The sequence below is a fragment of the Symphodus melops genome, assembly GCF_947650265.1.
Source record: "Symphodus melops genome assembly, chromosome: 8".
In the NCBI taxonomy this organism is placed as follows: domain Eukaryota; kingdom Metazoa; phylum Chordata; class Actinopteri; order Labriformes; family Labridae; genus Symphodus; species Symphodus melops.
Window position 1 is genome coordinate 9,821,511 of NC_136698.1, and position 26,536 is coordinate 9,848,046.

General features: G+C 40.0%; 2 protein-coding genes across 6 annotated transcripts in view; one reads left to right on the top strand and one right to left on the bottom strand.

Moving 5' to 3' along the window:
* LOC306828030 (adhesion G protein-coupled receptor D2) overlaps positions 1-15,958 on the top strand; it is a 75,057-nt gene extending 59,099 nt beyond the window's left edge. The window contains exons 24-26 of one of the 5 annotated variants that reach the window (XM_079350214.1): positions 1,246-1,328; positions 8,205-8,277; positions 15,381-15,399. In XM_079350214.1, coding sequence (XP_079206340.1) covers positions 1,246-1,328; positions 8,205-8,264 — 143 coding nt within the window. In that variant the 3' untranslated portion in view covers positions 8,265-8,277; positions 15,381-15,399. Of the gene's footprint in view, positions 1-1,245; positions 1,329-6,522; positions 7,172-8,204; positions 8,278-9,015; positions 9,196-15,380 lie in introns of those variants that run through there. The other 4 variants (XM_079350213.1, XM_079350210.1, XM_079350212.1 and 1 more) reach the window with 4 other exon arrangements.
* A 1,487-nt stretch (positions 15,959-17,445) lies between these two features.
* The window catches only part of nr5a2 (nuclear receptor subfamily 5, group A, member 2), a 63,821-nt gene continuing 54,730 nt past the window's right edge, over positions 17,446-26,536 (bottom strand). Inside the window, exon 7 of the mRNA XM_079350220.1 lies at positions 17,446-19,847. Coding sequence (XP_079206346.1) covers positions 19,600-19,847 — 248 coding nt within the window. The 3' untranslated portion in view covers positions 17,446-19,599. The remainder of the gene's footprint in view (positions 19,848-26,536) is intronic.

Genomic DNA, 26,536 nt, shown 5'->3' on the forward strand with positions numbered 1-26,536 from the left:
TTCTTCAGCTGTTTATAGTATTTGGCCGGTACATCATTAGCACAAGTATAAGACAATGGAAATGTCATCTTTCAGATATGTTGTTTATTGATTATATGACGGCAAGGCACCATGAGGCGGCTGTGGCTCAGTTGGTAGAGTCAGCTCTAAACTGGAAGGTCAGGGGTTCAATTCCCAGCTCCCAGCTCATGTCGGATGTGTCCTAGAGGAAAACACTTCACCCTAAGTTTCACCGGCTGCTTCGACTGCGAAGAGTTAATATGTATGAACGGGACGAGTTACTCCTGATGGTCACTTTACATAGCAGTCTCTGCCATCAGTGCGTGAACAGCTGGGGTGACCTGTGGCGTAAAAGTGCTTTGTGTAGTCAGCTATACAAGCGCAAGTCAATTTACCATTTACCACTGTGACTACAGATACTTTTCCATTTAATCCAAGCAGTAAACTCATCTTTTTAAAGTGTCCTTGAGCCACGCTCACGGTACCTGCTCAGACTATCCAGATGAGGGTATCAGCAAAGTGCCAAAAAGGTAAAATGAGTGTCAGAAGTTGATGAATATGGTATCATTAGGTATGCTTGACTTACCTCCTTTCATTTCTGCTCTAATTGCCTCACATTTGTGGTCCTCCATTTTTTTGGCCCTCCTTTTTTGAACACTGCTTTATTTACACGACATGGATCAGATCAGAGATTCTCACAGGTCACAGGAGGAGGGCAGAAGTCCTTGGATCTTTTTATTCTATTTGCAAACTTTCAAATGGCCCCTGGAGGGTTTTGTTGGTATTTAAAAAAAGGTTGCTCTGTCATGTTGAATAACTCGCACCTGTATGGATACTGAGAAATCTGAAAAGAAAATCAATTGTTTTGAAAGCTCCGGTAATGTTTCACTTACCCAGGGAAAAGAGGAATAAGACAACAACGTAGGATTTCAAAGACTAACTTAAAATATTACAATGTAGAGAATACTACAATGTTGTCTTCTCTTGTGAACTTTGAACACTAACTGACTCTAATTATGCAGTCAATAGTCATTTATATGTGATTATTCATAGCAACATGACTTTCAGATACATCTACTCACTGGATTGCTCCGACAGTAGCACTTGTCCTTGTGTGTGTGTGTGTGTGTGTGTGTGTGTGTGTGTGTGTGTGTGTGTGTGTGTGCGTGCATGTGTGTATTCAGTTGCTTTAAAGTGAAGCTAAACACTATTAGTAGCTGTAACTGTGTGCATGTCTGTCTTCAGGTCAGCTGTCCATGCCTCCTGCTCCGGAGAGACCAGAACATCCCCTGAGCCAGACATCTGAGGGCACTCATCTGCATAATAAGGTAACTGGCTACTTACACACACACACACACACACACACACACACACGTACACACACAGTGGGGTGTATCAGTCACTGCATTCGGACTTTGAGCTTTGGGTAACAAGTCAGTTCAGAGGGTCAAGAGCGGCATTTGATCTCCGACCTCAGAACAAAAACAGACTGCAGCAAGGGGCTGAGCGACTACTGTGTTTGGTTAACATACGCAGCAGCAGCAGCAGCAGGCCGGTTGGTTGAGTTAAGTTAAACAATATGTAATTGTATTCATGTTAAACTCCCAAAAAAACTAGAACTGGTACAAATTCTCCAGATAGATAGATAGATAGATAGATAGATAGATAGATAGATAGATAGATAGATAGATAGATAGATAGATAGATAGATAGATAGATAGATAGATAGATAGATAGATAGATAGATAGATAGATAGATAGATAGATAGATAGATAGATAGATTGCTTGTGATCTTTTACACATGCGCGCACACACACACACACACACACACACACACACACACACACCACTCACAGTCTGGTAAGCTCAGCACTGCTTCACTGACTGCCTCGCTCCTGGAATAAACAGAAGTCTACAAATCTGAATAGACTCTCATCATATCCAAGTCCCCCTGGTGGCCAACATTCAAACAATATCACACACCGACACTTTTACAGTTTACCTCAGTGAAGGCAGAGTTTTCAAGTATTGTATCCCTAAGAGTAACATTTTAAATATCTTGTTTAAAGTTAATAAAACATTTACAATAAATCACTTTACTGCACTAACTGTAATAATAATAATAATAATAATAATAATAATAATAATAATAATAATAATAATGATAATTATAATAGAGAAAGCACTTTATAGGACTTTTTTTTTCTTTTCACGTTATAGTATTTGCAAACAATGTGTCTACCTTTTGTGGTATATCCTTGATGATCTGAATGGCTCATGAAACTGGTCAAGTATCTCCTTCAAGGGAACATGATGGGGTTATTAGTATTATTATTATTATTATTATTATTATTATTATTATTATTATGTTATAGTAGCTCTTTAAAATTTTAATTTTTAGAGGTTTTAAATTATGTTTTCTTTTTTCTATTGAGCAGGAATATTTTGAATGCTTTGTTACATATTTGATTAATCATGATATGTCAAATGTGTGAAAGCATACACACCTGTTCTTTGTAAATGGGGATTTTCCGAAGACACATCAAAATGGGATTTGATAACAGTTAACTCACAATCCCAAATTTAAAGAGCTGAGTCAAGAATTAAAAAAAAAATCAAGAAATGAAAAAGGAGCACATTTAGAATTATTTCTGTCAGATAAAGATGTTGATCAAGTGACCGCGTCAGCATTCAACCCTCATTTTATCTCGGTTGCTTTCACCCTTTCTGAACTGCTACCATACGACACGTCCAACTGTCCTACCTCGATGTGATCGAAGCCGACATCGCTCTCCACCCAGCTTTGTTTTTCTTCGCAATCGTTGGGTGGTCCATGTCTCTCGCCCCCTCTCGCTTTCCCTCTCTCTCTTTCCCTCTCTATCTCTCTCAGTCATTGTGAAGTTCACAGCGTCTGTTTCTCTTTGAGGGCTATGGGACCCAGGCACGGTCCGAAATTCAATACCAAAGTATACACAATTAAGTTCACACCAGAGGTTATTGGGTGGAAGTGTGGTACCCTTCCAAAAAATGTGTGAGTCAATCAAAGGATAAGAGGGTGTGAGTGTTTATGTGGGGCTGGTTAGTTGGTCAAGGTTAACTAAATGATGTGAGGCTCAGATGGTGTGTGTGTGTGTGTGTGTGTATTGTGGGCTCTGGTCTCAGCATTAAGAACTTGGAATTCTGTGCTGGTTTGTTGTGCCATTGGAGATTTTGTTGTAACAGGTTATGTCGCCCAGTCAAACATGACTTATTTTCACCTGGGAGATATGCAACATTGGTTTATAGTTTTGCTTTTCAGTTTTGCTTTTTTTTCTGCAATGTGGGATGAAGTTATGATGTGTTTTTATATAGAGGAAGATATCTATGCATAATGTGTCCAATCTACTCTGCTTTGAAACTACAGGAAATCATTTTTGAAATAATTATATTTATTTTAGTTTCTTTATCTTTTACACTTAAAATTAGAAACAGAAAAAGATTTTTAGCTGAAACTTTTTTTTTTTTTAACAAATCTTCAAGCTATTTTTGCCTGTTGCACAGAAGACTATTCCTGGTTTTGCCCTTCTGAACTCACCCCAGTTGACCCTCCCAGTCTGTTGAGTGTTTCAGTGTTGGATCAGTTAGCCATAGCTCCCTCTGTGTACCTTTCACACGCGATTGGGAGCCTCATGACAGGCCAGCTGGAACCTTCAGTCCACCCCCTCGACACAAATCCTCCGTGGAGACCCTACTGGCCAGCCAGCCTGCCAATCATTCGATAGGAGGGTTGTGTGTGTGTGTGTGTGTTGCAGGGGCTTCCTGTTTTGGCTGTGTGCTTCAGTCCTTCCTGGCAGGGGGGGTGGCCTGTGTCATTCCTGTCAGCTATGGGGCTAGACAGACAAATTAAACATACACGAAACTTATAGATGTGGATTTTGCAGCTGATGTTTGAGGGCCTCTAACCATTTCTAATTTTATTTATTTTATTTTATTTTATTTTTGTATTTGATCCAGTTAGATTTTTTTTAACAGCTAATAGGGCTAGATCAGGGAATTAAAAGCTATCCTTGGGAATCAAGATTTCTGAAACATCTTGTAAATAAGCAGCTCTATAATTATTTAAAAAGTAAACAGGCAGAGGCGACGTTTCTCAGATTTTTTTTCAGACTACTTCATACCATACTAGAATGGCACACTGGCATTTGCACATTATTGATATTTAAACAACACAAATTACACTCCCTTTCAGCTCTTCATGAGAAGTGGGTATGTCTTTGGGGAAGCACCAGTCATGCTCCATTAATCCAAAAGCAACCAGTGGTGATTGATCAATTAGCCCTGCTTAAAGCTGGGGCTCACGCTGATCAATAGCACTGATCACCAGCCAATGGTTTTTCATTAAGATCTGCTGCTCTGCATGAGTGGACTCCATTAGCATAGACCAAATGAGCTGTGAGGAATGCAAACACACTCACTAGTACGCAGATTTGCCCTCATCGTTTGTATCATTTACACACATTCGAGTTGCCTTCCAAGCTAAATTAATTCAGGGATCAAACCTAATACATCTATTTCATATGTCGAAAGAGTTGGTATAAACTACTCATTTAGAATAGTCATCTCACAGTGTACTCTTAAAATTTGGAGAAAAAAAGACACTCTGGCAACGTAATATATTACACGTGTAAATCCCTGGTGGTGGTGGTGACTGCTTTCAGCTACGACACAGCAGACACACACTCTCATGAAATGTTGATGCTGTAGCAGTGGGCCCTAATTAACGAGATGAACTTACAAAAATCACTGACAAAATACCAGTAACACAGGAAAACAAGGTGAAATGTGTAACTGTTTCTGCTTTTAAGGCAGCATTTCAACTTTGCCGAACCAGCCATTGAAACGCGCAGTCAGCCGAACCCGCAGTCATTGAATTTTCGTCGGGGCCAGTTATAATGTCGAGCCCTTGTTAAAGCATTTTCTAAGTAAGAATGTTTATTTCCTCCAATAGTCTTCGTAGTACCTTAATGTGCATGTCAGTTGTTTTTATCACACTCATTGTCAGCTATTTATTCTTCTATCTGACCAACAGCGGACGTCGCTGCTTCACAGTGATATTTGTGATCCACAGCCCTATCAAACCCGATGGGATTATCTGTTGCTTAAAATACGAAAAACAACTGGCCAGCCAACGCTGACAAACTCACCTTTCTCACCCTTTCCTATGCCTCAGAGGGGCCAAAAGCCATTGTTTGACTGAAACAATCCTCATTGAATTAAATACTGGCTGCATGTTTTGTTCAGTGAGCCGATGCGTACTGCTGTCATGGGTCCTATCGTTAATGTATCATCGCTGCATCTCACATCCTCCACAGACACACGCAGCTCTGAGCTGATTTCCTCCATCTGTAGGTGAATGTGAGCACAAATATGCCTTTAAGTATGCATGAGAGACACCAACGCTGTACACGTGTGTTTGTAGAGGGGATGAATGAGTAAGTAAGGGGGCAAGAGGGTGGATCGTGAGAAAGAGAGAAAGAGAGAGAAAGAGAGAGAGAACGAGTAAGGTAAATCAGTCAACATTGCAGAGACCTGCTGCACTGACACACCCATACAGTTTTAATCTCTCTCTGTAAATGAACCGATGAAAGACTGTGATCTAAAACAAAGAAGTATTGTATGGAGTTTATTATACCATTTGACTTTTTTACTTTCATTAATTTCTTTGTATATTCTCAAACAAAATTAAAAACACAGATTTTATGTTATAAAGAATTCAGAAATGAATTGTATTCCCCTTAAAAAAGTTGAGTAAAAGTTGAATAAAAACATTTAAGAAAATAACCTTTTTTTGTTTCTCAGAAATGTAAATGAAAGTGATTTTTAGCCATTGTAAAACTTTTGAAGTCAGTTTCGATCAGAGGTTGATTTGGCAGACAGCGGTGTTAGGTGCACGTCTTGTGTATTTTAATCATTCAAACAGAAAAAAGACACAAACTGACCATGTGTCTCAGGGATGCAGATATTCAAAGTTTCCTTGGCAGGACTCCGAGACCTACAGTATTTTAATTTGAAGAACTTTGCTTTCAGCTGTGTAAATGTGTACACACGTGTACTGAATGTCATTTTGAACAGATCACTTTTTACTTTTTTTTCTCAACAAGACAGGCTTAAATGTCAGAACTGTTTGGTCTTCAGCTGTACAATTAGTTCAATAGTTTGTTTCTCACAGATCAGGAATTACGTTGAGGATCTGTTTGATTACTAAGGGACTCACTCGACTCACCACCCGTGGGTCCTGAAGACTCACCACATTGAAAACCTATCAATATCACTGAGAGGGACCTGTAATGCTAATCTCACAGAATGTTTTATCAGCAAAACCGTTTGGCTTTCACAATGATGACAACTCAAGCTGATCAGCTTGTAATGAAAAATGATTGAATGGATACAACTTTATTCGGATGTGGAAACTTCTAAAGCGTACACCTTTTATTGGTGTGTGTGCGTGTGTGTGTGTGTGCGCGTGCGCCTGTGTAATTCAGCGGAAACAAAGGGAGGTGGTCTCAGAGATACTGAGGCAGACAGGAAGAGATCATCCCGGTGTTACCATGGCTGAGGTTGAACCCTCTGCCTCACAAGCCCATGTATAGGGGAGACATAGGCCATTACTTGGACACTCACACCGTAATGCCAGATGGTATGTCTCCTTCCTATAGTGGCCTTTTGTCATCTAACTCTTGAATGATGTCTTTATAACTGTTCTACACTTTAACCTTCAAACCATTGAATTCAAATCAGTGTTTCAAAAAAAAAAAAAATGACAGGGTTCGATAAGTTCTTAGCATGGCAGCAGAATGCTATTTCCGTCAGCTGTGGGTGGGGGTTTGCTGAGATGGATGGACGGACGAATGACACCAGTATCCATCCCCACTGGGGAGAGGAAGTCCCTATCAGAACACAACAGGAAAGAGACAGAGCAAAAACAAGCGCTTGTCTTTTTGGACATTAAATCACTTCCTGTAGGGCTCTGGGCTGCTTCCCCCACAATCCTCATCCTCCTGCTCTCCACCCAGTTTAACCTCCCTTTCAGCACTTAAAAGAAATTGATCAAGTCTTTGGATTTGGGGGGGCACAAAAAGGTTCCTAGTTCCTATGGGTTTGTCTTTTAGATATTGCACCGAAATGTCCAATTACACATCAATAACTGAGAGAAAGGCCGGCATTTAAAGTAACCCTTCTTTACCTTTTAAAAATACAAAAGTATGATTGCCTTAAAGCTCGAATCTGCTGCCTCGTATCAAAAGTGTTTGTAAGTTATGTTGTGCACCTCCACAATCTGATTTATTGCAGCGACTTGCAGATGTGATGAGTACCGTAGGATGCAAGTGCCGTATAAATCCCTGCCCCCTGACAGATCACAAGCTTGAGTCTGGATCTGCGGCTTTGATCTGCATCCAAGAACACAAACAAAGACACAAAAAGGTTTATCTGTGGCTGGTGCAGGAAAAGGCACGTTTTATTGTTGACAGGAAAAGACAAGGACCTCAGTTTTCATTGAAATGACAAACACAGGCCTTACTCCAATATGGATTGTCATTTGTTCAGGTTGTGTGCGAGACTGAATGCTCAGCATGAATTAGACATCTTGAGTAAACCTCAAACATATAATGAAAATGCAACCGTAGTTCAGCGCTGTCTTCAAAAAATATGACTTCCTTCCTAAGGACTATTTCCTGTTTATGTCTGAATCCAGGTCAATACAGGGGGGTACTTCAGCCACAGCCCCGATGGTGCAGGATGCTCGAGAGCCCAGTGTTATCACTTTGAACAAAAACGCCTCTTTATACCCTGTCAAATCGCTAATCACCTCAGTGATTTCAATTCAATTCAATTTTTGAAGTGAATTGAATTGACATCACTAAAACACATTTGCACAGATAGCATTTTTTCTCATTCTATTGATCTTGTGCAATATAGTTAACATTCAATATACACTGTATACATTTGAGATAAATAATTATTATTATGAAACTTTATACTGTTTCTATGTGATTTTCTATAAATATGCAGATTTCTGCTTACACACTCGCTCAAAACTCCCAAAAAAGTCTGGATATTCGCAGTTGGAGCTGGATGTGTAACTTTAAATGTATCCTGCCAGCCCCCTTGTATTTGTTACGAATGAAGTCCAAGTGATCATTGAAGGCACTTATTCTCATTACAGCATCATATACCACCTTGCAGCAGGAGACCCCGTGTCCCCGCCGCTGTGACGTGCACGTGAAAAACCAGACCAGGTAGATTTCAGGGGCCATCCTAATATTCCCTGGACATTTTCAGGAGAGCATGTGAAAAAATAGCTCAAGACACATTTAAGTTTGATGTATAATATTTGCCCTGTATTGTACCTGTGAATGCATAAAAAGAGACAAAGTAAACTGTTTAGAGAAAGAGCTGTGGATGTATTTTCTTTTCTTCCAACATACCTCACACAGCAAACAGCTGCTTTTATTTGTAAAAAAAAAAAAAAAAAAAAAAAAAAAAAGGCAAGGGGACATTATGTGTGTGTCCTGCTCTATAGAAGGTTGAGAAGACCCCCCAGGTCTGGGCTAAAAAATGTCTCGTTGCACTCGTATGGATGTTCCTGCGGTGCCCTGTTTGTTTCATTTTATGCTGATTTGCCCTAAACAGGCAGCTGAATGTTTAATTTAAGAGCTCATCTTCCTCTCTGTACGATCTCTGATGGTGGTGTGAGCATGGACCAGCATTAACAGGGGGGTCCTATGGTGGGGCTGAGAGAAATGTGTGTGTGTGTGTGTGTGTGTGTGTGTGTGGGAGGGGGGGGGGGGGGGGGGTGACGGAGGCCCCCAGGTCTCTGGGCACAGTCATTAAGATGGCTCCTCGGTTTGGAGATGAGAAAGCATGCTCGGCGCTCGGGCTTCATTGAAGATGCTCCCCTGCCTGGAGCATCCATTATTTATGAGTCTTTACAAATTTCAACTGACATTTTTATCACTTTTGGATGTCTGTTTCAGATTTGGCAACACTGGGTGTGTCTGTTCTTCCTCCAACAAGAGGAACATATCGGTCCAAGACCACTGCTGCTTAGTACAAAGACTTGTAATGTGAGGGTCTTCTTTTATTTTCACGCAGGCGTACTTTTTTTCATTTGTGAACGTTGTTTCAATGTCATAACCAAATAATTCAAATATGTTTTTTAAAGAGGTTGTAAGTGGTGAGAAAAAAAAGGCTGATGGACACAACTGTTGTATATGTTAATCTGCTTTTTTTGATAACACAATATTTGAGTGTTTTTAAATGAAGGCAGTTAGTCTTTTAGCCAGATTAATTACCATAAGGACCACCTCCCTGCTTTTTAAGTCATTCGACAGTAAAGCTCCTCTTATTAAATAAAGCATCACATTTCAACTGTCCATTTGTTGTTGTTTTTTTCTTCAATTTTACAAAGCAGAAAACGAATGATAAAGGTGGAATGCAACCATGTCTCCTGTCTTTATAAAACATGTGTGCACATGAATGGCTGGGCTCGTGTCTGTCAGGATGCCTCCCTTCTTCACCACCCTGACCTCGTTTGTCTGTGGCTCAGCCAGTATTGATCCGACCGCTGCCCTGTGCTTTGGTGTTCAGCCTCAGGCTTCACACAGCCTCACCTCACCTTACATCACTCACCTCACATTAGACTCTGAGCTTGATGTGTTAGGCTCTGGTACACTCCCGAAGAGAGAGCTCGTCAAATGTCAGTTTACAGGAGATCTACAGGACTGCCCACTTGTTGTCAGTCTTGCAATTCAACAATGCTAGGTGAGTTTTTTTTAGCATTTTGCCATCGTTAAAAAGTTATTTTTAGTAGAGTCTTGATTAAAGGAAACAAAAGTATTCATTTATTCTCTATCTCTGTATCTTTTTCTCCACCAGTGGACTGCTTTGACAGGTCTAACCTGACACACCCAGAACTCCAGTCGATAACACTTACAGCTGCTGGACTTTCGAAAGTGGAGCAACAGCTCCAAACAGATGCTGAGGGGCAGACTTTCCCTATGACCGAAACTCTCCATTTTCATGGCAATGTTTGAGTCTTTGATGCTCATTTATAAGAGCCTGTATTACAGTGCTGCTGCCGCTTCTGGCGAAAACCTCTTAGTGTCTTTAGTAGCTAACAGAAACTGTTGCAGTCCCATAGGAGAGGCAGCAGACTAAATAATCAGTTTCCCATCACAGTGACACTCTATAAGCAGCTGTTTGTATCTGAAGGCCTGCCAGCAATTGTCCGTGGCTCTCTGAAACTGAGAAGGAAAGAAATGAGCATGGGGGGGATGAAAGAAGTTTCTTTCTGCTTGATTCTGTCCTCTTAAGGGTTTTGATATTGATCTCACCATCATTAGACCTCCAGATACACGTGAACATCCATGTGCACAAATACTTACATCCAACATGGACGAAGATGTGCAAACATTAGCACAGACACACAATTACAAATTCAATTAAAGCTGCATGTTTTGTGTTTGTTAAAGAAATGGATGCAGTACGGCTAAATATATATAGTATCCAAAATAAAATGATAATGCATTTATTGACATTTTTGCTGCGTTCTTGTAGCACTTTGCACTCATAAACAAACAATGTTTATTCCTATAAACAAACACTGATGTTAAGAGGAGTAGAGTCAGTTGAATGACAACTCCTCCATTAAGGCTGGCCTGTAAAAAGTGTGCTTTCATAAACTGTACATCCATTCAGAGGAATTTGTTCAATGTCGCACAGGGCCTTGAACTCAAAACATTGAGTTTTTGTTATAAAAGCAACGCAGGCCGAACGATTTTCAGCCTTTGTTTGGCACCGAGCATGTCTTTTAGAAAGGACATCGTGAAGTGAAGATCTTTTCATGCTTACTTAAATTTGTAGTTCCAGAGAAATACCTTCATATTTCCTTATATGAGAATAATATGTGTTTGTCATGTGGACTCTATGAGAGAGTGTGTGTGTGTGTGTGTGTGCATGTGTGTGTCTTCTTCTGTTTCGGTTCCTCAGCTCTTCAGCAGTTGGTTTAGGAGTTGTCTATATCTGGCAGTTTGTCACTGTACCTGCACTTTTTTCTTTTTTACAGTTACATCCTTTGGTAACCAAGCTGCACTGATTTAATTCCCCTGGCTGTACGGATATGTAACTGTAGACATTCACATAGAGTGAATGAGCATTCAGGGACGTGATAAGAAACAAGAACCCTAAATGTTAAAAAGAACATTTTTTTTGTCAATCAATCATTATTTGTATAGCGCCAATTCATCTCAAGTGTTATCACGAGACACTTTACAAAGAGCAGGTAGAAGACCTTTTTTTTTTACATTACACAAATCTTTACTTGTTTTTATGTTACAAAATCAAAAAGAGAAAAGATGAGATGCAGGAAGGATTTGTTGGAGCAGGCGGTGCATGGATGACGGAGGTGGACGACAGAATAAAAGACAAGTTACATTTTAGCACAACGTTGGAACAAGTTTCATGTTTTATGTCACAAAAACCTTCTCTTTAAAGTGCAAGGCAGACTGGTGTCTGGAGTTAAGCACTGAGTTGAAATACAATCTAAAATGTACTGACAGTCATTTTTAAAGGAGTCTCTTATCCTGCTCATCAAGTTTTTTGCTGGCCACTATTTGCGTGTTTAATTATAAGATAGCAACTATTCAGAGCGGCTCTTTTGCATGTTTTAACTGTACAATGTGGATCTAGTAAATGACACACACACACACACACACACACACACCTTTTAGTTAAAACTTGATTACTTTTTGTTATAGTTTTGGAACTACGTTTTGAGGTAAAAGCAAATATATCATCATCCTCTCGGGTCATGTCATCGGAAAACATTTCTTGAACCCTTTCTGCAGCTGAGTAGCAGTGTCGTGACTCTCAGGCTGTCGTGTTTTTACTGACGCCACAGACCTCTTTTTTTTTTCCCTTCTTTGTTGACACTGTTAAAGTAAAGGTCAAGATTCCACACGCAGTCAAGCTTTCACCTTCGCCACTTGGCTGAGGTTTAGCAAGATTCGTTCTTTGTGTCTTGCCATCTCTCCACGTGCCAGGTTCATCTTCCTTACAATGGAGCCAGGCAAACACAGAAGCAAAGTGTGTGCCTCAAAGTGTGTTTGTGTGTGTTTGTGTGTTTTTAAAAGACATTGGTGCAACCGTTTTAACAGGGCGACTCTGTTTGAATTAGATGTTCTAACCCCCCGCTTGCTAAATGGATTTCTGAAGTGGCTGTAGTTGGAGGCTTTCAATCGGATGCAACCTTGAGTCCTTTTTTATGTGAGCTCTGTAGGATTTAAGTGCCGATATAACATGAGCACGACTGAATGCATGCTCCTCATTTTTTGAAATTGAAAAATCTCCAAAGGCTCTCCCCATTGTGCAGGCAATTAATGGAATGCTGGCAGCGAGGTTCAGGTGCTTAAAAGTTTTATTTTTCTCTCTCTCTCTCACTCTCTTTTTAATGACTGATAAAGGATAATCATCATGAAAAAAAACATCATAATGCTGTAGGCTTCCTCTTTATGCACAATGATGTATAATGCATGCTTTGAAATGAAACGGCAGTGGCCTTCGAACCATTCCATCTCCAAACCTTAGTGTATTTGTTTTGCATGCCACCGCTTTTGCATAACAATAGTGAGTGTTCCTATTAACAATGCTTGCCTATTAATTTGATCTTTACATTTTTAAAGTTTGTCCATCAGACCGCCGAATAATCGGTCCCCTCGTCTGCCGTTTGGTAGAAGATGATGAGAAAGTTGGCTAATTGCCTCTCTGAAGAGTTAACAGTTTCTTTCTCGCCGTCTTGTTTCTTCACCTGCGCTCCTCTTCCAGTCGTAACTTTTCAAACACATATTCAATAATCCATTTGATTCGTCATTCAATATCAAATAAATGTTTCTGTTCATGTTCCCTGTGACGGACGTTTTGGCCAAATATTTGTTTTATAAATTTTGTTTTGTTACACAAAATGAATACAAATCCAACAAATCCCATCACTTCATGTTCTGTCACTTCAAATTTCTAAATCCAGTTTGAAATAATTGTCCATGCCTTCGTATTCTTCTATTTTATTTGAATTGTGCCAGTGTCATGACAACATCGTAAAGTGGCATACTGGCAAACAAATAAATGTTCTCTATGGTGACGACAGTACAGAGTACAGTCACTGAACACGAAGCTTACATTCCAACATGATGACATGAGATTTATGTGTAATTTAAAGTATCCATTTCTTCAAATATAATTAATCTGTGGGTCACTTGTTTATGCGATAGGTTCTCTTCACTGGTTGATCTGCCACAGACAAGTTTTGCCATCATGAAGCGCTGGGCGGTGTTTTTATTTTGAAATCTCGACATGCTGTGCTCTTCTCAGGCCTCTTGGGCCTCACGTCGTGCCTCAAACTGGACTGAATACCAATCTGGCTCATTCCAGTGTTCAGTTGCATCTTTTCTTGCAATGTTGGAACACTTCCAAAAGCTTTTGTTTTTTCTTGTGCCCTCAATCTCTTTCTCTTTGACTGAGCTTTGACGATGCAGGGAAACATACAAGCGCATCTCGGTAAACACGAGTGATGTGGTTCCAGAGTTTAAAAGCTTCACATAACACTGGCAGACACAACTTGAGGCTGTTTGTGTGATGGAAAGGAAAAGTTGTTTAGAAACTGACAGCAGTGTGTGTGTGTGTGTGTGTGTGTGTGTGTGTGTGTGTGTGTGTGAGGGAGAGAGTGTTTATGTTGCTTTTGGCAAGTTATTCATTTGTGCTTTTTTTTTTTTCTCCTTTTTTTTTTTTCTTTCTTGCTCTCTGTGTGGTTATCTTTTGAGTCCGTCGGTTTGGAGCTGATGTCCACCTTCGGGGATGCGCATAGCATGCATTTCTGAGTATTTTCACCTGAGGCTGCACTTGTTAGAGTCTGTGGATAAATGTATATACATTATTTATACAAATTCAGGGCGAGTGAAAGCAGCTTTAACACATTTACAGACAGGAGGCCAGGCACTGCAAGCAAAGCTCCAAGTGAGGATTGCAATGCCGTGCCGGGGGATCGAGCTGGCCTATTGCATGATTGTGACCAGCATCCTTAATGCTGAGAGAGAACAGCGCCAACATTTTCCTCATCACCTCAGCAATCAAGTCATATCATTGGCTTCATGGAATACATTGTGTATTTTTTTTTAAAAAAGGTGTTCGTTCTGGATTCTGGTTTATAAATGTGGAAGGGTTAAAGGTCAACTCGAGGTTTTCGATTCAAGACTCAAGGTCAGCCATTTGTGGCAGGTCTCTTCTTTCAGATTGAGATTTTTTTTTTTATCTGCTTTGTGTAGCCCATTGTCGGCTTTGAACTGAGAACCATATAAATGTCAGGAAACCTAAATTCTGACTACATATCACTGACCGGGGTCCACTGTGTCTTCTGTAAATAATAGGGATCTCTGTTGAGTCCTCAGTGGAAGAAGACATGCATCTATTTTACCCTGTGTTCCTCATTTCCTCTTACAGAAGACACTGTCCCAGAATGAGGGGACAAAGTGACATCTTACAGACTCTGTATATTCTCAAGCTGCTCTTTGAAATGTCTTGGGGGTTTCACCTTCAATGGAATTTGAAAATGTCCTTTTTTGGAGGGTCTCTGAAAGTGTGATGAGCTTATATTGTACAACTCTTTGACATTTTAGAAACTTTTCACTAATTGATTTAAATTAGAAAGTCACTGGCAGATAACATAATAACAGAAGTTAGTTATTTTCAGCCTTTGTTGGATCCTTCTAATCGAAGACTCATTGTCTTTGGTAATATAAGATACAAAAGTGGATTGAAATGATGAACTAAATTGAAAGATAGAGGTCTTTAGATCATTCTTGAACATACTATGAAAGATCACTTTGTAAAATCATTAGTGCTTTCAGTGTGTCTTTCATTTGAATTGTTTTTGATTCAAAACAGTTTTCAATAAAAGACTAAAAGACCTCTACTGAGGAACTTATACAGTTATTTATTATTATCATTTTTGGAATATTTAGTGATTTAATTAACTTGTAATTTATGAAGTCATATTAGCGGCAGTTTGAAAGAAAGACTCAAAGTAATGTGAAAATTCAGATAAAAACTGAACACAGATTCCAGAGTGCTATGGAGTTTGGCCAGTGAAGGTAAAACTGGTTTTAACGTCGTGAAAGTCTCTCTTGGGCTAGACGATATTTTACCGAATGATGAAGAAAGAATCAAGTTAAGATATGCAGACGTGTGCTTTGGTCATTTAAGTGTCATTAGTAAATAAATGCTGTGAGCACATACAGCACTAATATGATTTCAAATGTGTCCCCTGCCCACCCCCCCTTCCCTCCTTCAGAAGCCGTCTCTCTCAGAGGTGGAAGTCTTGCCTCCCAGTTGCAGCCTTCATGTTCCCATGGAGCTGGAGTTTGCAGCTTCCTGTTTCCCTCGCAGCTATCCACCTGGGAAAAGCTACGGCCTCGTCTACATCGACTGACCTGGCTGCTGACGGTGATTTTTGCTTCATGGAATTTGTTTTCAAATCACATTGTCTCCTTTTTTCGTAACAGCATCTTTTTTCTGGCACCTTTGGGCACTGAAGAGACACGGGGACATTTGGTGTCAGGAAATAAATCTCTGATCATGGACTCATTCTGCCTTCTACACTTGTTGATGCAGATTATTAAGATGTTAAGAAGCTAAAAGTCTCACTTTTTTTTTTAACCAAACTTAGTATTCATTGACTTTTGTTTGTACATTTGTATTGTTTTGATGGGCTATTCTTCAATTATGGCTTTACTTTTACATTTGCTCGTGTTTACTGTGTATACTCCTGAAAAATGTGCAGTAAGCCTGCAGAGTATCACATCACTATGGGAAAGTATCGAGGCATTCATGTGACCAGTAAATGTAAAATCCATATCATGAAACAGTTATGTCCACCCCACATACTGTAATATTATGAAATAATAAAGGCCAGAATGGCATGAAATACTAGGCTGAATAATTTCAAACAGCTTTTCATCTTACACCTTGCTATGCGTGTATATAGACCAATTCATGTTTCAAATAATTGCTGAACAAATTAATCGAAGGAATGTGCATTCTGTCCATCTACTTTTTTTTATAAAAGGGATTTATCTGTAACACACAAAAACAAAGAATGTCCCTTTACATATTTAATCTTGGTCCTGTTTACAAGACGTGTTTAAAAAACAATGTCCTACAACATTAATATGGTTTATACATGGGGCACCTGTTCTTTACATTTATATACAGCAACATTGATTTAGATGATCACTTTGGAATTCCTCTGATTCCTTCATGTTTTTTTTTTTTTTTTCCAAAGCATCAAGTGAAGGTTATGGAGTAACTGATCACGTCACTCACAAAGAGAAACATTAGTCATATATTGGAACTGGACAGTGCTGTGTAGTAAGCGAGAATCTGATGTTAAAAACATAATAATTATTTATTGAAATATGAAGAAAATTTTGCAATTAGCGTCAGAGAGACAGGACAAGGCAGGATGAGGGTGGTGTAGTTGTCAGTATGTGGTGCAACAGTTGTAGACGAGCGACAGAGAAACATGTTTGATGCATTATGTAGCAAGATGTGTATGAGCTTGTGATTGAAAAAAGGTAGTCATTGTTTAAGTCCTTTGAAAGAATTTAAATTAAACTGAATATTAAAGAGGACATATTATCCCCCTTTTCCACCTTTTCAAACAGTCCATTGTGGTCTAAATGACACATCCGTGCTGTGCTTTGGTCCAAATATAACATGAATCAAGCACCAGAGGAGGTTTGTGACCCTGTAGAAACCAGCTCTCTCAGAATGCTCTGTTTTGGTGTGTGTGTCTCTTTAAATGAAATGAGCAAGTTTTTCACTGTAGACATCACTCCTCTGTAGAGACAGTAAAAATGGCAGAGATGTGCAAAATTTTTGCTCTCGGCAGGGTTGGAGTCTATGGGTGGAAAAACGAGGGGAGAGAAGGGGATTTTTTTTTTTTTTAAAACAGAATCCAACTTGTGATGTCACAAACTGAGAAAATTTGAAACACAGCACTTTTCTCCGTATGGTAAGACTTAAGCAGACCATAAACAAAGAACTGGATGGATTTATTTTAAACTTGGAGGCTCCGCAGACACTCGGGTTACACAAATATATTTTCAAAAACACTGTTAAAGTGGATTTTCATAATATGTCCCCTTTAAGCTCGAGGCAAAAGGACTAAAAAACTCAAATGTAAAGTTCAAAAAATGGACTCCAGCAATGACTGCATTAATGTGCATGTTGTGTAGAGTTCACATTTATGTTACAAGGAGTCCAAGGCAGCTGCAGGATCTAGAAACAGATGAAAGATTGTCTGATCGATAGACACAGCTCATGAGGGTGTAAAAAAATGGAACTCAGGACAAGGGCTAGCTTGATGTCATGATTAAAGTTTTCTGTACATTAAACACATCATTGAACGACTTTTGATAGTTCGATGACGAAGTAAATGAATTTAAAAAACAGCTAGAGGTGAGAGGCAAGAATCTGGACATTTTAGTAAGCAGTAACAACACCTAGACTACATGTGAAAAACTCCACATGAAAATAATTTAGGGTTTTATGTTTTAAGGGGGGAAAAAAACGCCACTTTTGTTCATGTTGGACACAATAGTTAAGTCACAGCTCACAGGGGAAAGATGCCGTCTTTGGTACAAGAGCAAACTAGACAGAGCAATGATGCAGGTTGAAATTCAAAAAGAGGAACGGATGTGACACGTTTCACAGCTACTCACTTAAAAACAATTCAATATACAGAAAGCATAAACATTTAGAAGACAAAACAAATTATGATTTCTTTTCTTTTAAGAGTCTGTCATGTGTTTTGCTCCAGACCTGCACCTTTTGAACCAAAATAAAACAAGAACATGCTACAGTAGACAAATTTATTTTGGCGCGGACACCTTACGTCATGTAACACATAGATGGAAACCCAGAGACGCAATAAATTATCTTCATCATTAAGCGTAACCAGTGACATACTGTACATCAAAAAGGTTAAAGCACTGTGAAATAAAAAAAAGAAAACGTCTACAAAAAAATAGTTGAAAGTGAAACGGAACCCTTTACAGAACCTTATTTGAATGCCAGCATAGACATAGATAGAAATTAATATTTTAAGTGTAATTCCTTTTTGATTTTAGTGTCTCACGACATAATTTAAGTACTGCTCAAAACAAATAGAAAATAAAACACTGTACACCCAACAAAGAACGCAAACCAGAGGGATCTTCTTTTTTTTTCTTTTTTTTTTCGTTTCATTGATTTCATTTTTTAGGAAATCATTGCTTTGCAATTGTTGCCTCATCACAGTTCTCTCCCATATGAACACATGAATGTAAACACCTGTTGAATTACTCTTTTGTAAATTTTTACAACATTGATACTTTATATATATATTTGTACATATTTCCATTCACATCTGCATGGTTAGCTAGCATGGTCATGAAATAAGGCAAGACTCACATAACTGTGACATCACAAATCTTTTCTTTTTTTTTTCCCCTCATAATACTGATTATTAAGGTTTTTGTAATTTCCTTCTTCTGTTCAGGCTTTGGTCTTCCTGGACAAAGGCAGGGTCGATCCTTCTCTGTCTCCAGAATCAAGCTTTGTTTTGTTCCAGTTGTGATGAAATAAAAGGGGCTATAATTGGGGCTATAAATACAACTTCAGAGGGCATTATGAATTAAATGTATTTAACACTGGTGTTTCTGAGGTACATAGTTTAAGATGAATCAGGGAGTTGGAATAAGAAAGGGTATCCACAAGTAACCATGAGAAGCAAATGACTTCCCTTACGAGAGGAAAAGAAACATCGTATTTTTCTTCTTGTTGGCCTATTTTTTTTATTTTGTTCATGAAAGAATGTTTCTTTTTAGACCTTTATTTTTTTCCATCTTCAGCTCTCCCCATTTCAGTCAGGTCAAGCTGCCGGGTGGCATCTTATGGGGGTTTAAAAACAAATTGCGACAGTAGATCAGAGTCTCTGGACTGGTTGAATGCATGTCCTTTTGTCTTTACAGTACCAACTACAGCTGAGAGCTGGTTTCAGTGAGGGAGCACGTCGGACGATCGTTGACGAAATAAGCCGCGGCTCTAATCACAAAGCTGTGTGAAAGATGTGCACTGTTACTCACCTTCCTTTCTCAGCACAAAAAGCCGCCCACAGTGTCACCAGCGCTAAAACACTCAAGGGTTATTAATTCTTTAAGTTGCAGCCTGCCAGGCTTGATAGTCTGTGCAAGTGCTGACAATTACTTCCCATCTCTCTGTGTCAAATGCAGTTTATTTCAAGTGTTTTTTTTTTTCCTTTCAGTATCGTCTGTGTGGTTTAGGAGAAGCTGCTCTTCTTTAGACCTTTCTTTCTTTTAGCATAAAGGGATCAATATGGTGTGTCCACATCACACAGTCAAGTCTTAGCTGGAGGTTCAGTTTGGTGAAAGCATTATTTGGAGTTTGTGTGCTGCAGAATACTCTCAGAATGTCTGTACAGCTGCATTATGGGTAGCGCGGTCCAACTCCTAAGCTCTCTTGGCATGTAGCATTTCAATGAGCAGGTTGTTGCAGGGCACGTCCCCGTTCAGGTGTTTGTAGTAAAGGTATTCTTCGGCCTGCAAGCTGATGGCTCGGATCTCCGGCAGCCGGAGGAGCAGCTGGCCAAACTTGTCCGTTTGCTGAGGGTAGTTGCACATGACGTAGTCCAGCAATGCTGCGTTGACTTGCTCCTGGACGCTTTCTACAAGGTGGAAGTTCTCCAGGTTCTTCACATCTACAGGGAGAAGCACAAAAACAAAGTTTGACGAAATGACATGATTGTGGAGGGTATTATGGAGTATAATTACATTTAATACTATCGTGATAAAAAATTTAATATGAGTAAAAATCTACTAATTAGACTCCTCTTCTCGATTAGTTATTGTGATTGCAGATTGGTAGCTTTGTGCACATCCACTTCTACATTTAGGTGAAAGTGAAAAGGAATCACGGTCATTACTGTCATCTTTGAGGGTTTTTTTTTTTCTAAATTATTTTGAACATCAGCTGCATTCATGTGTTATTTGCATCTCCAAAACCTTAAGGACAGAAACTCTAACTCAAAAAAGAGCTGACATTTGTACATATTCCTCCATAGATTAAAGCTAGGGACATTCATTTACACAATATTAATTTAATTTAACAATATTTCAAAATCAAAATCGTTTGTATTCCAATTTATCAGAAACCAGTGCAACAGATCCAGGGTTGTGGTGTGTGTTTTAACTTAAAAGAGGACTTCAAAATGCATCGCATGATGAAATATTCCCCTCATCTCTTTTCCTCTGAAAAGTCTCCTGAGACTGAGATGTAGAGGGAATCAGGTAAAGGCAAAAAAGGCTCTCCTCCTGGGAGATTCATTCCCCAGGCCTCCATGAATTATGTAGGGCAGAGTTACAGTCATATTAGCGCAAGTGCTGCTCCCTTTACCTGATGCCTTGAACATTCATAAATGTCTTACACATGAACGTGCTGCGCTCTTTAGTGAAAAGCATTTTGATAATAAGGAAAGAAATCAGTTATCACTTTAACTGTGGGGGGAAAACAGCAGGAATTCAATTGGACGCTAAGTCAGTCTTTCACTATGAATTCCTTGTGCAAAATCTGTTTTACATCTTTCCAAAATCCTACCTTAACGTGCAGCTATAAGCACTTTTCCTTGACCAATAATAAGCTCCCTGGGGAGTTGAGCAGATTATTGCTAGACAAGACAAAAATGTGCTAAATGGATAACGGTGGGCAGGGGCGCTGCATGTACTTGTCATGATTATGAAGAGCAGGACTGCAGAATATTTAATCAGATAGTAGCTCAGTGCGCGGTGTGTGTACGTGTCTGTGTGATCTTTTATTAATCTGTTTGACCCCAGGTCGAGTGTGCTCACAGCAGGCTAATGTGGAACGACAGAGTCGCTGTGTCTCGATGACACCTGCGGACCAACATGCACACACTGAAAGAAAACATCTTTGACTCGAAATCTGCCTCTCTCTCTCTCACACACACACACACACACACGGACACTTATCCATGAAAATACACGTTCCTTTCTCCCTCACACTGTAATCGCATCCCACAAACACACAATCCAACCACCCAGAGCATTAGGGGGAAGGGAGGGGGAGATAAATCAGCAGCTAATGAGGTCTAGAGAATGAGAAGCAGGTCCTTCAAGGCACTTCCATCTATGATGCACTCTACCATGCTATTACAATCTCTGTGTGCATGTCTGTGTGTTCTTATGTTGCCTGTATATGCATGAGCCGGTGTGTGCGTGTTCACCCTGACCTCTGGGTGACACGGCGGGGGGCTAAATAAGGCCAAGAGGAGGGCAGGAAAAGGGGGAGGGGGTGGGGCCTGTGACAAAGGAGGCTCCAAACAAACATGACATGTGCTTTTTCCTGCTGCCACTCAGCTGTCTGACCCCCCCCCCCCCATCAGCCGCCTTTCACACCACCAACACGGACATTGATATCGCCTTACATAAGCTAACCATGCAGAAAGGGGGCTTTAGGCTCTAACATAGAGACATCCTACGCAGGTCAAGAGGAAAAATAAGGCCCTTGTTTTCATCTGCACATGTAGCCCTAAACAAATGTAACAATGGTATGGAAATATAAGTTTCTGAGTTGCTTAGAACATCTTATACACTTTAAAGCTGGAATTTGAGAAACACCTGAACCTTTAAAGTAACTGCAATTCATTTCACCCATTTTTCTAATGTAATCTGAAAGTCAACTTTCCTTCCTTTAATATGTACACTCAACAAAAATATAAACGCAACACTTTTGTTTTTGCTCCCATTTGTCATGAGATGGACTCAAAGATCTAAAATTCATTCCAGATACACAATATTACCATTTCTCTCAAACATTGTTCACAAATCTGTCTAAATGTGTGATAGTGAGCACTTTTGCTTTGCTGAGATAATCCATCCCACCTCACAGGTGTGCCACATCAAGATGCTCATCAGACACCATGATTAGTGCACAGGTGTACCTTATACTGCCCACAATAAAAGGCCACTCTGAAATGTGCAGTTTTGTCTCACAGCAAAATGCCACAGATGGCGCAAGCATTGAGGGAGCGTGCAATTGGCATGCTGACAGCAGGAATGTCAACCAGATCTGTTGCTCGGGCATTGAATGTTCATTTCTCCACCATAAGCCGTCTCCAAAGGCGTTTCAGAGAATATGGCAGTACATCCAACCGGCCTCACAACCGCAGACCACGTGTAACCACACCAGCCCAGGACCTCCACATCCAGCAGGTTCACCTCCAAGATCGTCTGAGACCAGCTACTCAGACAGCTGCTGAAACAATTGGTTTGCATAACCAAAGAATTTCTGCACAAACTGTCAGAAACCGTCTCAGGGAAGCTCAACTGCATGCTCGTCGTCCTCATCGGGGTCTTAACCTGACTCCAGATCGTCGCCGTAACAGACTTGAGTGGGCAAATGCTCACATTCGATGGCGTCTGGCACGTTGGAGAGGTGTTCTCTTCACGGATGAATCTCGGTTTACATTGTTCAGGGCAGATGGCAGACAGCGTGTGTGGCGTCGTGTGGGTGAGCGCTTTGCTGATGTCAATGTTGTGGATCGAGTGGCCCATGGTGGTGGTGGGGTTATGGTATGGGCAGGCATCTGTTATGGACGAAGAACACAGGTGCATTTTATTGATGGCATTTTGAATGCACAGAGATACCGTGATGAGATCCTGAGGCCCATTGTTGTGCCATACATCCATGAACATCACCTCATGTTTCAGCAAGATAATGCACGGCCCCATGTTGCAAGGATCTGTACACAATTCTTGGAAGCTGAAAATGTCCCAGTTCTTGCATGGCCAGCATACTCACCGGACATGTCACCCATTGAGCATGTTTGGGATGTGCTTGACCGGCGTATACGACAGCGCGTACCAGTTCCCACTAATATCCAGCAACTTCGCACAGCCATTGAAGAGGAGTGGACCAACATTCCACAGGCCACAATTGACAATCTGATAAACTCTATGCGAAGAAGATGTGTTGCACTGCATGAGGCAAATGGTGGTCACACCAGATACTGACTGGTTCTGAGTCCCCAGACCCTCAATAAAGCAAAAACTGCACATTTCAGGGTGGCCTTTTATTGTGGACAGTCTAAGGTACACCTATGCACTAATCATGGTGTCTGATGAGCATCTTGATGTGGCACACCTGTGAGGTGGGATGGATTGTCTCAGCAAAGCAAAAGTGCTCACTATCACACATTTAGACAGATTTATGAACAATGTTTGAGAGAAATGGTAATATTGTGTATCTGGAATGAATTTTAGATCTTTGAGTCCATCTCATGACAAATGGGAGCAAAAACAAAAGTGTTGCGTTTATATTTTTGTTGAGTATATATCTGAGATGCTGCTTCAAAGCTCTTCACACTTCCAATCATTAATCCATTCATAATGGGAAAATACTTAGGAGTAGTAGTTTTTGTGTGTGTGTGATCAAACTGAAATACAAACTAAATGGCAAATGACAATGTCTCTGTATGTGGCAGTGTTAATAATTTAAAAGTACAAACAAATTAGAACAAAAGCTGGCAGAAAATTCTTAGTCCGATTCTTAAACTTCAATTTAGAAGATATTTTGCTTATGCAGTGTTGACTTCACCACATCTTTATACAGAATGTAGTTGAATTAACAAAACGTAAAGACTAGGATAATTACCAAAGTATCATAACCTAAGTAAGGTTTCATTCTTGGTCAAATTCCAATTACTAGTTCTACGTAATTTTATTAAATAATGTTTGGGGGACCTGTAGCTGTAAAATTTATTATTTTAGAATCACTTCATGAATCCCTTCATGTATAGGTTATAAAAAGTAAAAGGAAAAACATTGCACCTTGTTAAATCTGCTTATTCCTTGTGTATGTAATACAACTACAGCTAGAGATACGTAAGACTCAATTTATAACAAAACATCTTTTTTTTTTTACTGCTTAATAATTCAGAGATGTCCGAGCCTCTTATGAGTTTGATATGGATGATTTAGCAGCAACGTGACAAGGTGATCCCACATCACAGCTGAAACATTTGAGGTGTTGCCATGGTTTCTCAAAACTATTGTCTTGTGTTTGTGTGTGTGTCTGCATGAGCGTGTATGCATGTGGAGAAATTCAGTGGTTGTTTGCAAGGGGAGGGGGACTATTGAGAATTAGTACCCAATGTCTATGTCAAGCTAATTATGGAAAAGTGAGGCAAAAAGACAGCATTTTAATTGCTAATTATTACACGAGCCCCTTTTGAAAAACTAATGAATAATGGTTCCCAAAAAAGAGAAGATAACTAATACAATCGTTAGATATTTTCTCCCATTTTCAAAACCGGTTTGTAAGATATACCAGATGAAAACCAAACAGAGTGACGGGAAATGTTTCTAATTCTTTACTAATAAAGTGCATTAATTTAAAGTTACTGATCATTCAAGCCCATGATAGGAAAGATGAACGAATGAGAAGGGTTAAGGGAGAACTCTAAAATCAACATCTGATCAATGGTTCCCAGACAGTGTCAGGTCCGAGTATTAAGTGTGCTAAGCGCTCTCTCTTCCTCCTTCAACCCCCCCCCCCCCCCCTTGCTTTCTCTCTCCATCTCATTGTTCAGTCACTGTGGGACTAATTATCAACTTTTTTTTCACATAAAACAGCCACAGTTTGTTGCAGCGCTGCGTCTGAATACTCAAATGGAAACCCCGAGGTCCCACGGAATACATTGTTTCATTTGACGGGCGATCATGCTGAACCCAGCAAGCTAATGCAAAAGCACACACATATACACACACACGCACACACACAAATACATGTTCATTCCCACTTTTATAGAGCCCCTGAAATCACCACTATGTTTTTTAATTAGACTAGGTCTTCGCTGTGCTCTGTGTGTGTTTGTGTGTGTGTGTGTGTGTGTGTGTAGGTGTGTGTGTGTGTGTGTGTGTGCGTGCGTGCGTCCGTGTGTGTGTGTGTGTGTGTGTGTGTGTGTTTGCCTGCATTTCTTTAATCTTTCACCGCCCCTTACAATCAACCTGCTCTGGGGACAGACAGACACACACAGAGTAGATACACTGCTCATGCAAATAGTTGCTCCATTACTTTAATCTGAGCTCAACAATGCCTGACAGAGTGGACAGAGTAATGTGAAAAATAAAAACACTGATAAAACCGAAAGAAAATAACATCATTTGGTGTCAAAGTTCATCATTCTCCAATCTCCACACAAGTACACAGGTATCGCTGTGCTTATGGCTGTTAAAGCCAAAGAGGAACAAATATAAAGCACTGCATGGCAAAATAGTAAAAAGAGGTGATATGCAGGTGGATTATTTACTGTTTAGCCACTTAAAAACATTGATGTAAAAAATGTATCGGATGAAGATTTCATGTAATTTCCACATAAAATCGTTACCTGCATCCAAATCTTTTCATACAACACTGCTATGAAGACAACAGTTAAACATAGCAAAGTAACTCCATGTTCACACTGGTATAGCTGCAATCGATAAATTCATTCTCAGTCACATGCTGCCAATTCATTCTGCCTTGCAAACTTCATGTGTTTCCTGCTGGGTCCAAAACAACACATAAACCCCCAGAGTCATAAACACATATTGAGTCAAGTGCAGTCAGTAAAGTTGACCAATTAAACGTGAGTGGAACACAAACTGGTCACTTCCTCTATGGGTGGGATTTAGGGGCAGAGCTCTTCCAATAGGGGCTTTCACAGCCTTTTATATGAGCCTATCAAAGCTTTGACACCGTTTTACTATGGTATGGCTTCAAAGAGTAAGTAGTTGAACCTATGTTCAGGCCAATCTTTTTTATGGCACCCTACTGGATTGTTATCAGTTTAACACTATCTGCTGCCACTTTATTCATCATTAATCTGCCTTGCAGCGTGGCTCGAATGACAAACAGGGGCGGTGAAAGAGGAGAACCCAATAACCTTTGATTCTGGGTGGGTTAAAAGGACGGACTGAGGACTAAGGACCGCCTACAATAAGCAATGTGTAGAGTTACGTTTTCACTGGGGAATGTTTATGTGTGTTTGTGTGTGAGCGCTAAAAAACAGGCCAATCAAAGCAAATACGGTTCACAGGGCGAGGGGCAATGGCCACATGGTCAACGGTATCACTTCAGACTACTTGCCCATAGAAGCTTGGCTTTGCATTGGAGAAAAAAAGCAACCTCCTTTACCCCTTATTTTCCCCTTAACCCCACCACAAAATCTTGTAGTACACACCAACCAACTCCAGATACACACTTTTTACTTCAGCATCCATCAATACTCTGCTGACAGAATTTTATATGGAAGTGTGTGTATATATGTTTCCTCTACAGGAGCCTCAGCTTCCCCATTAGAGTATTTCAGTCCTCATCTATCTGTGTTTG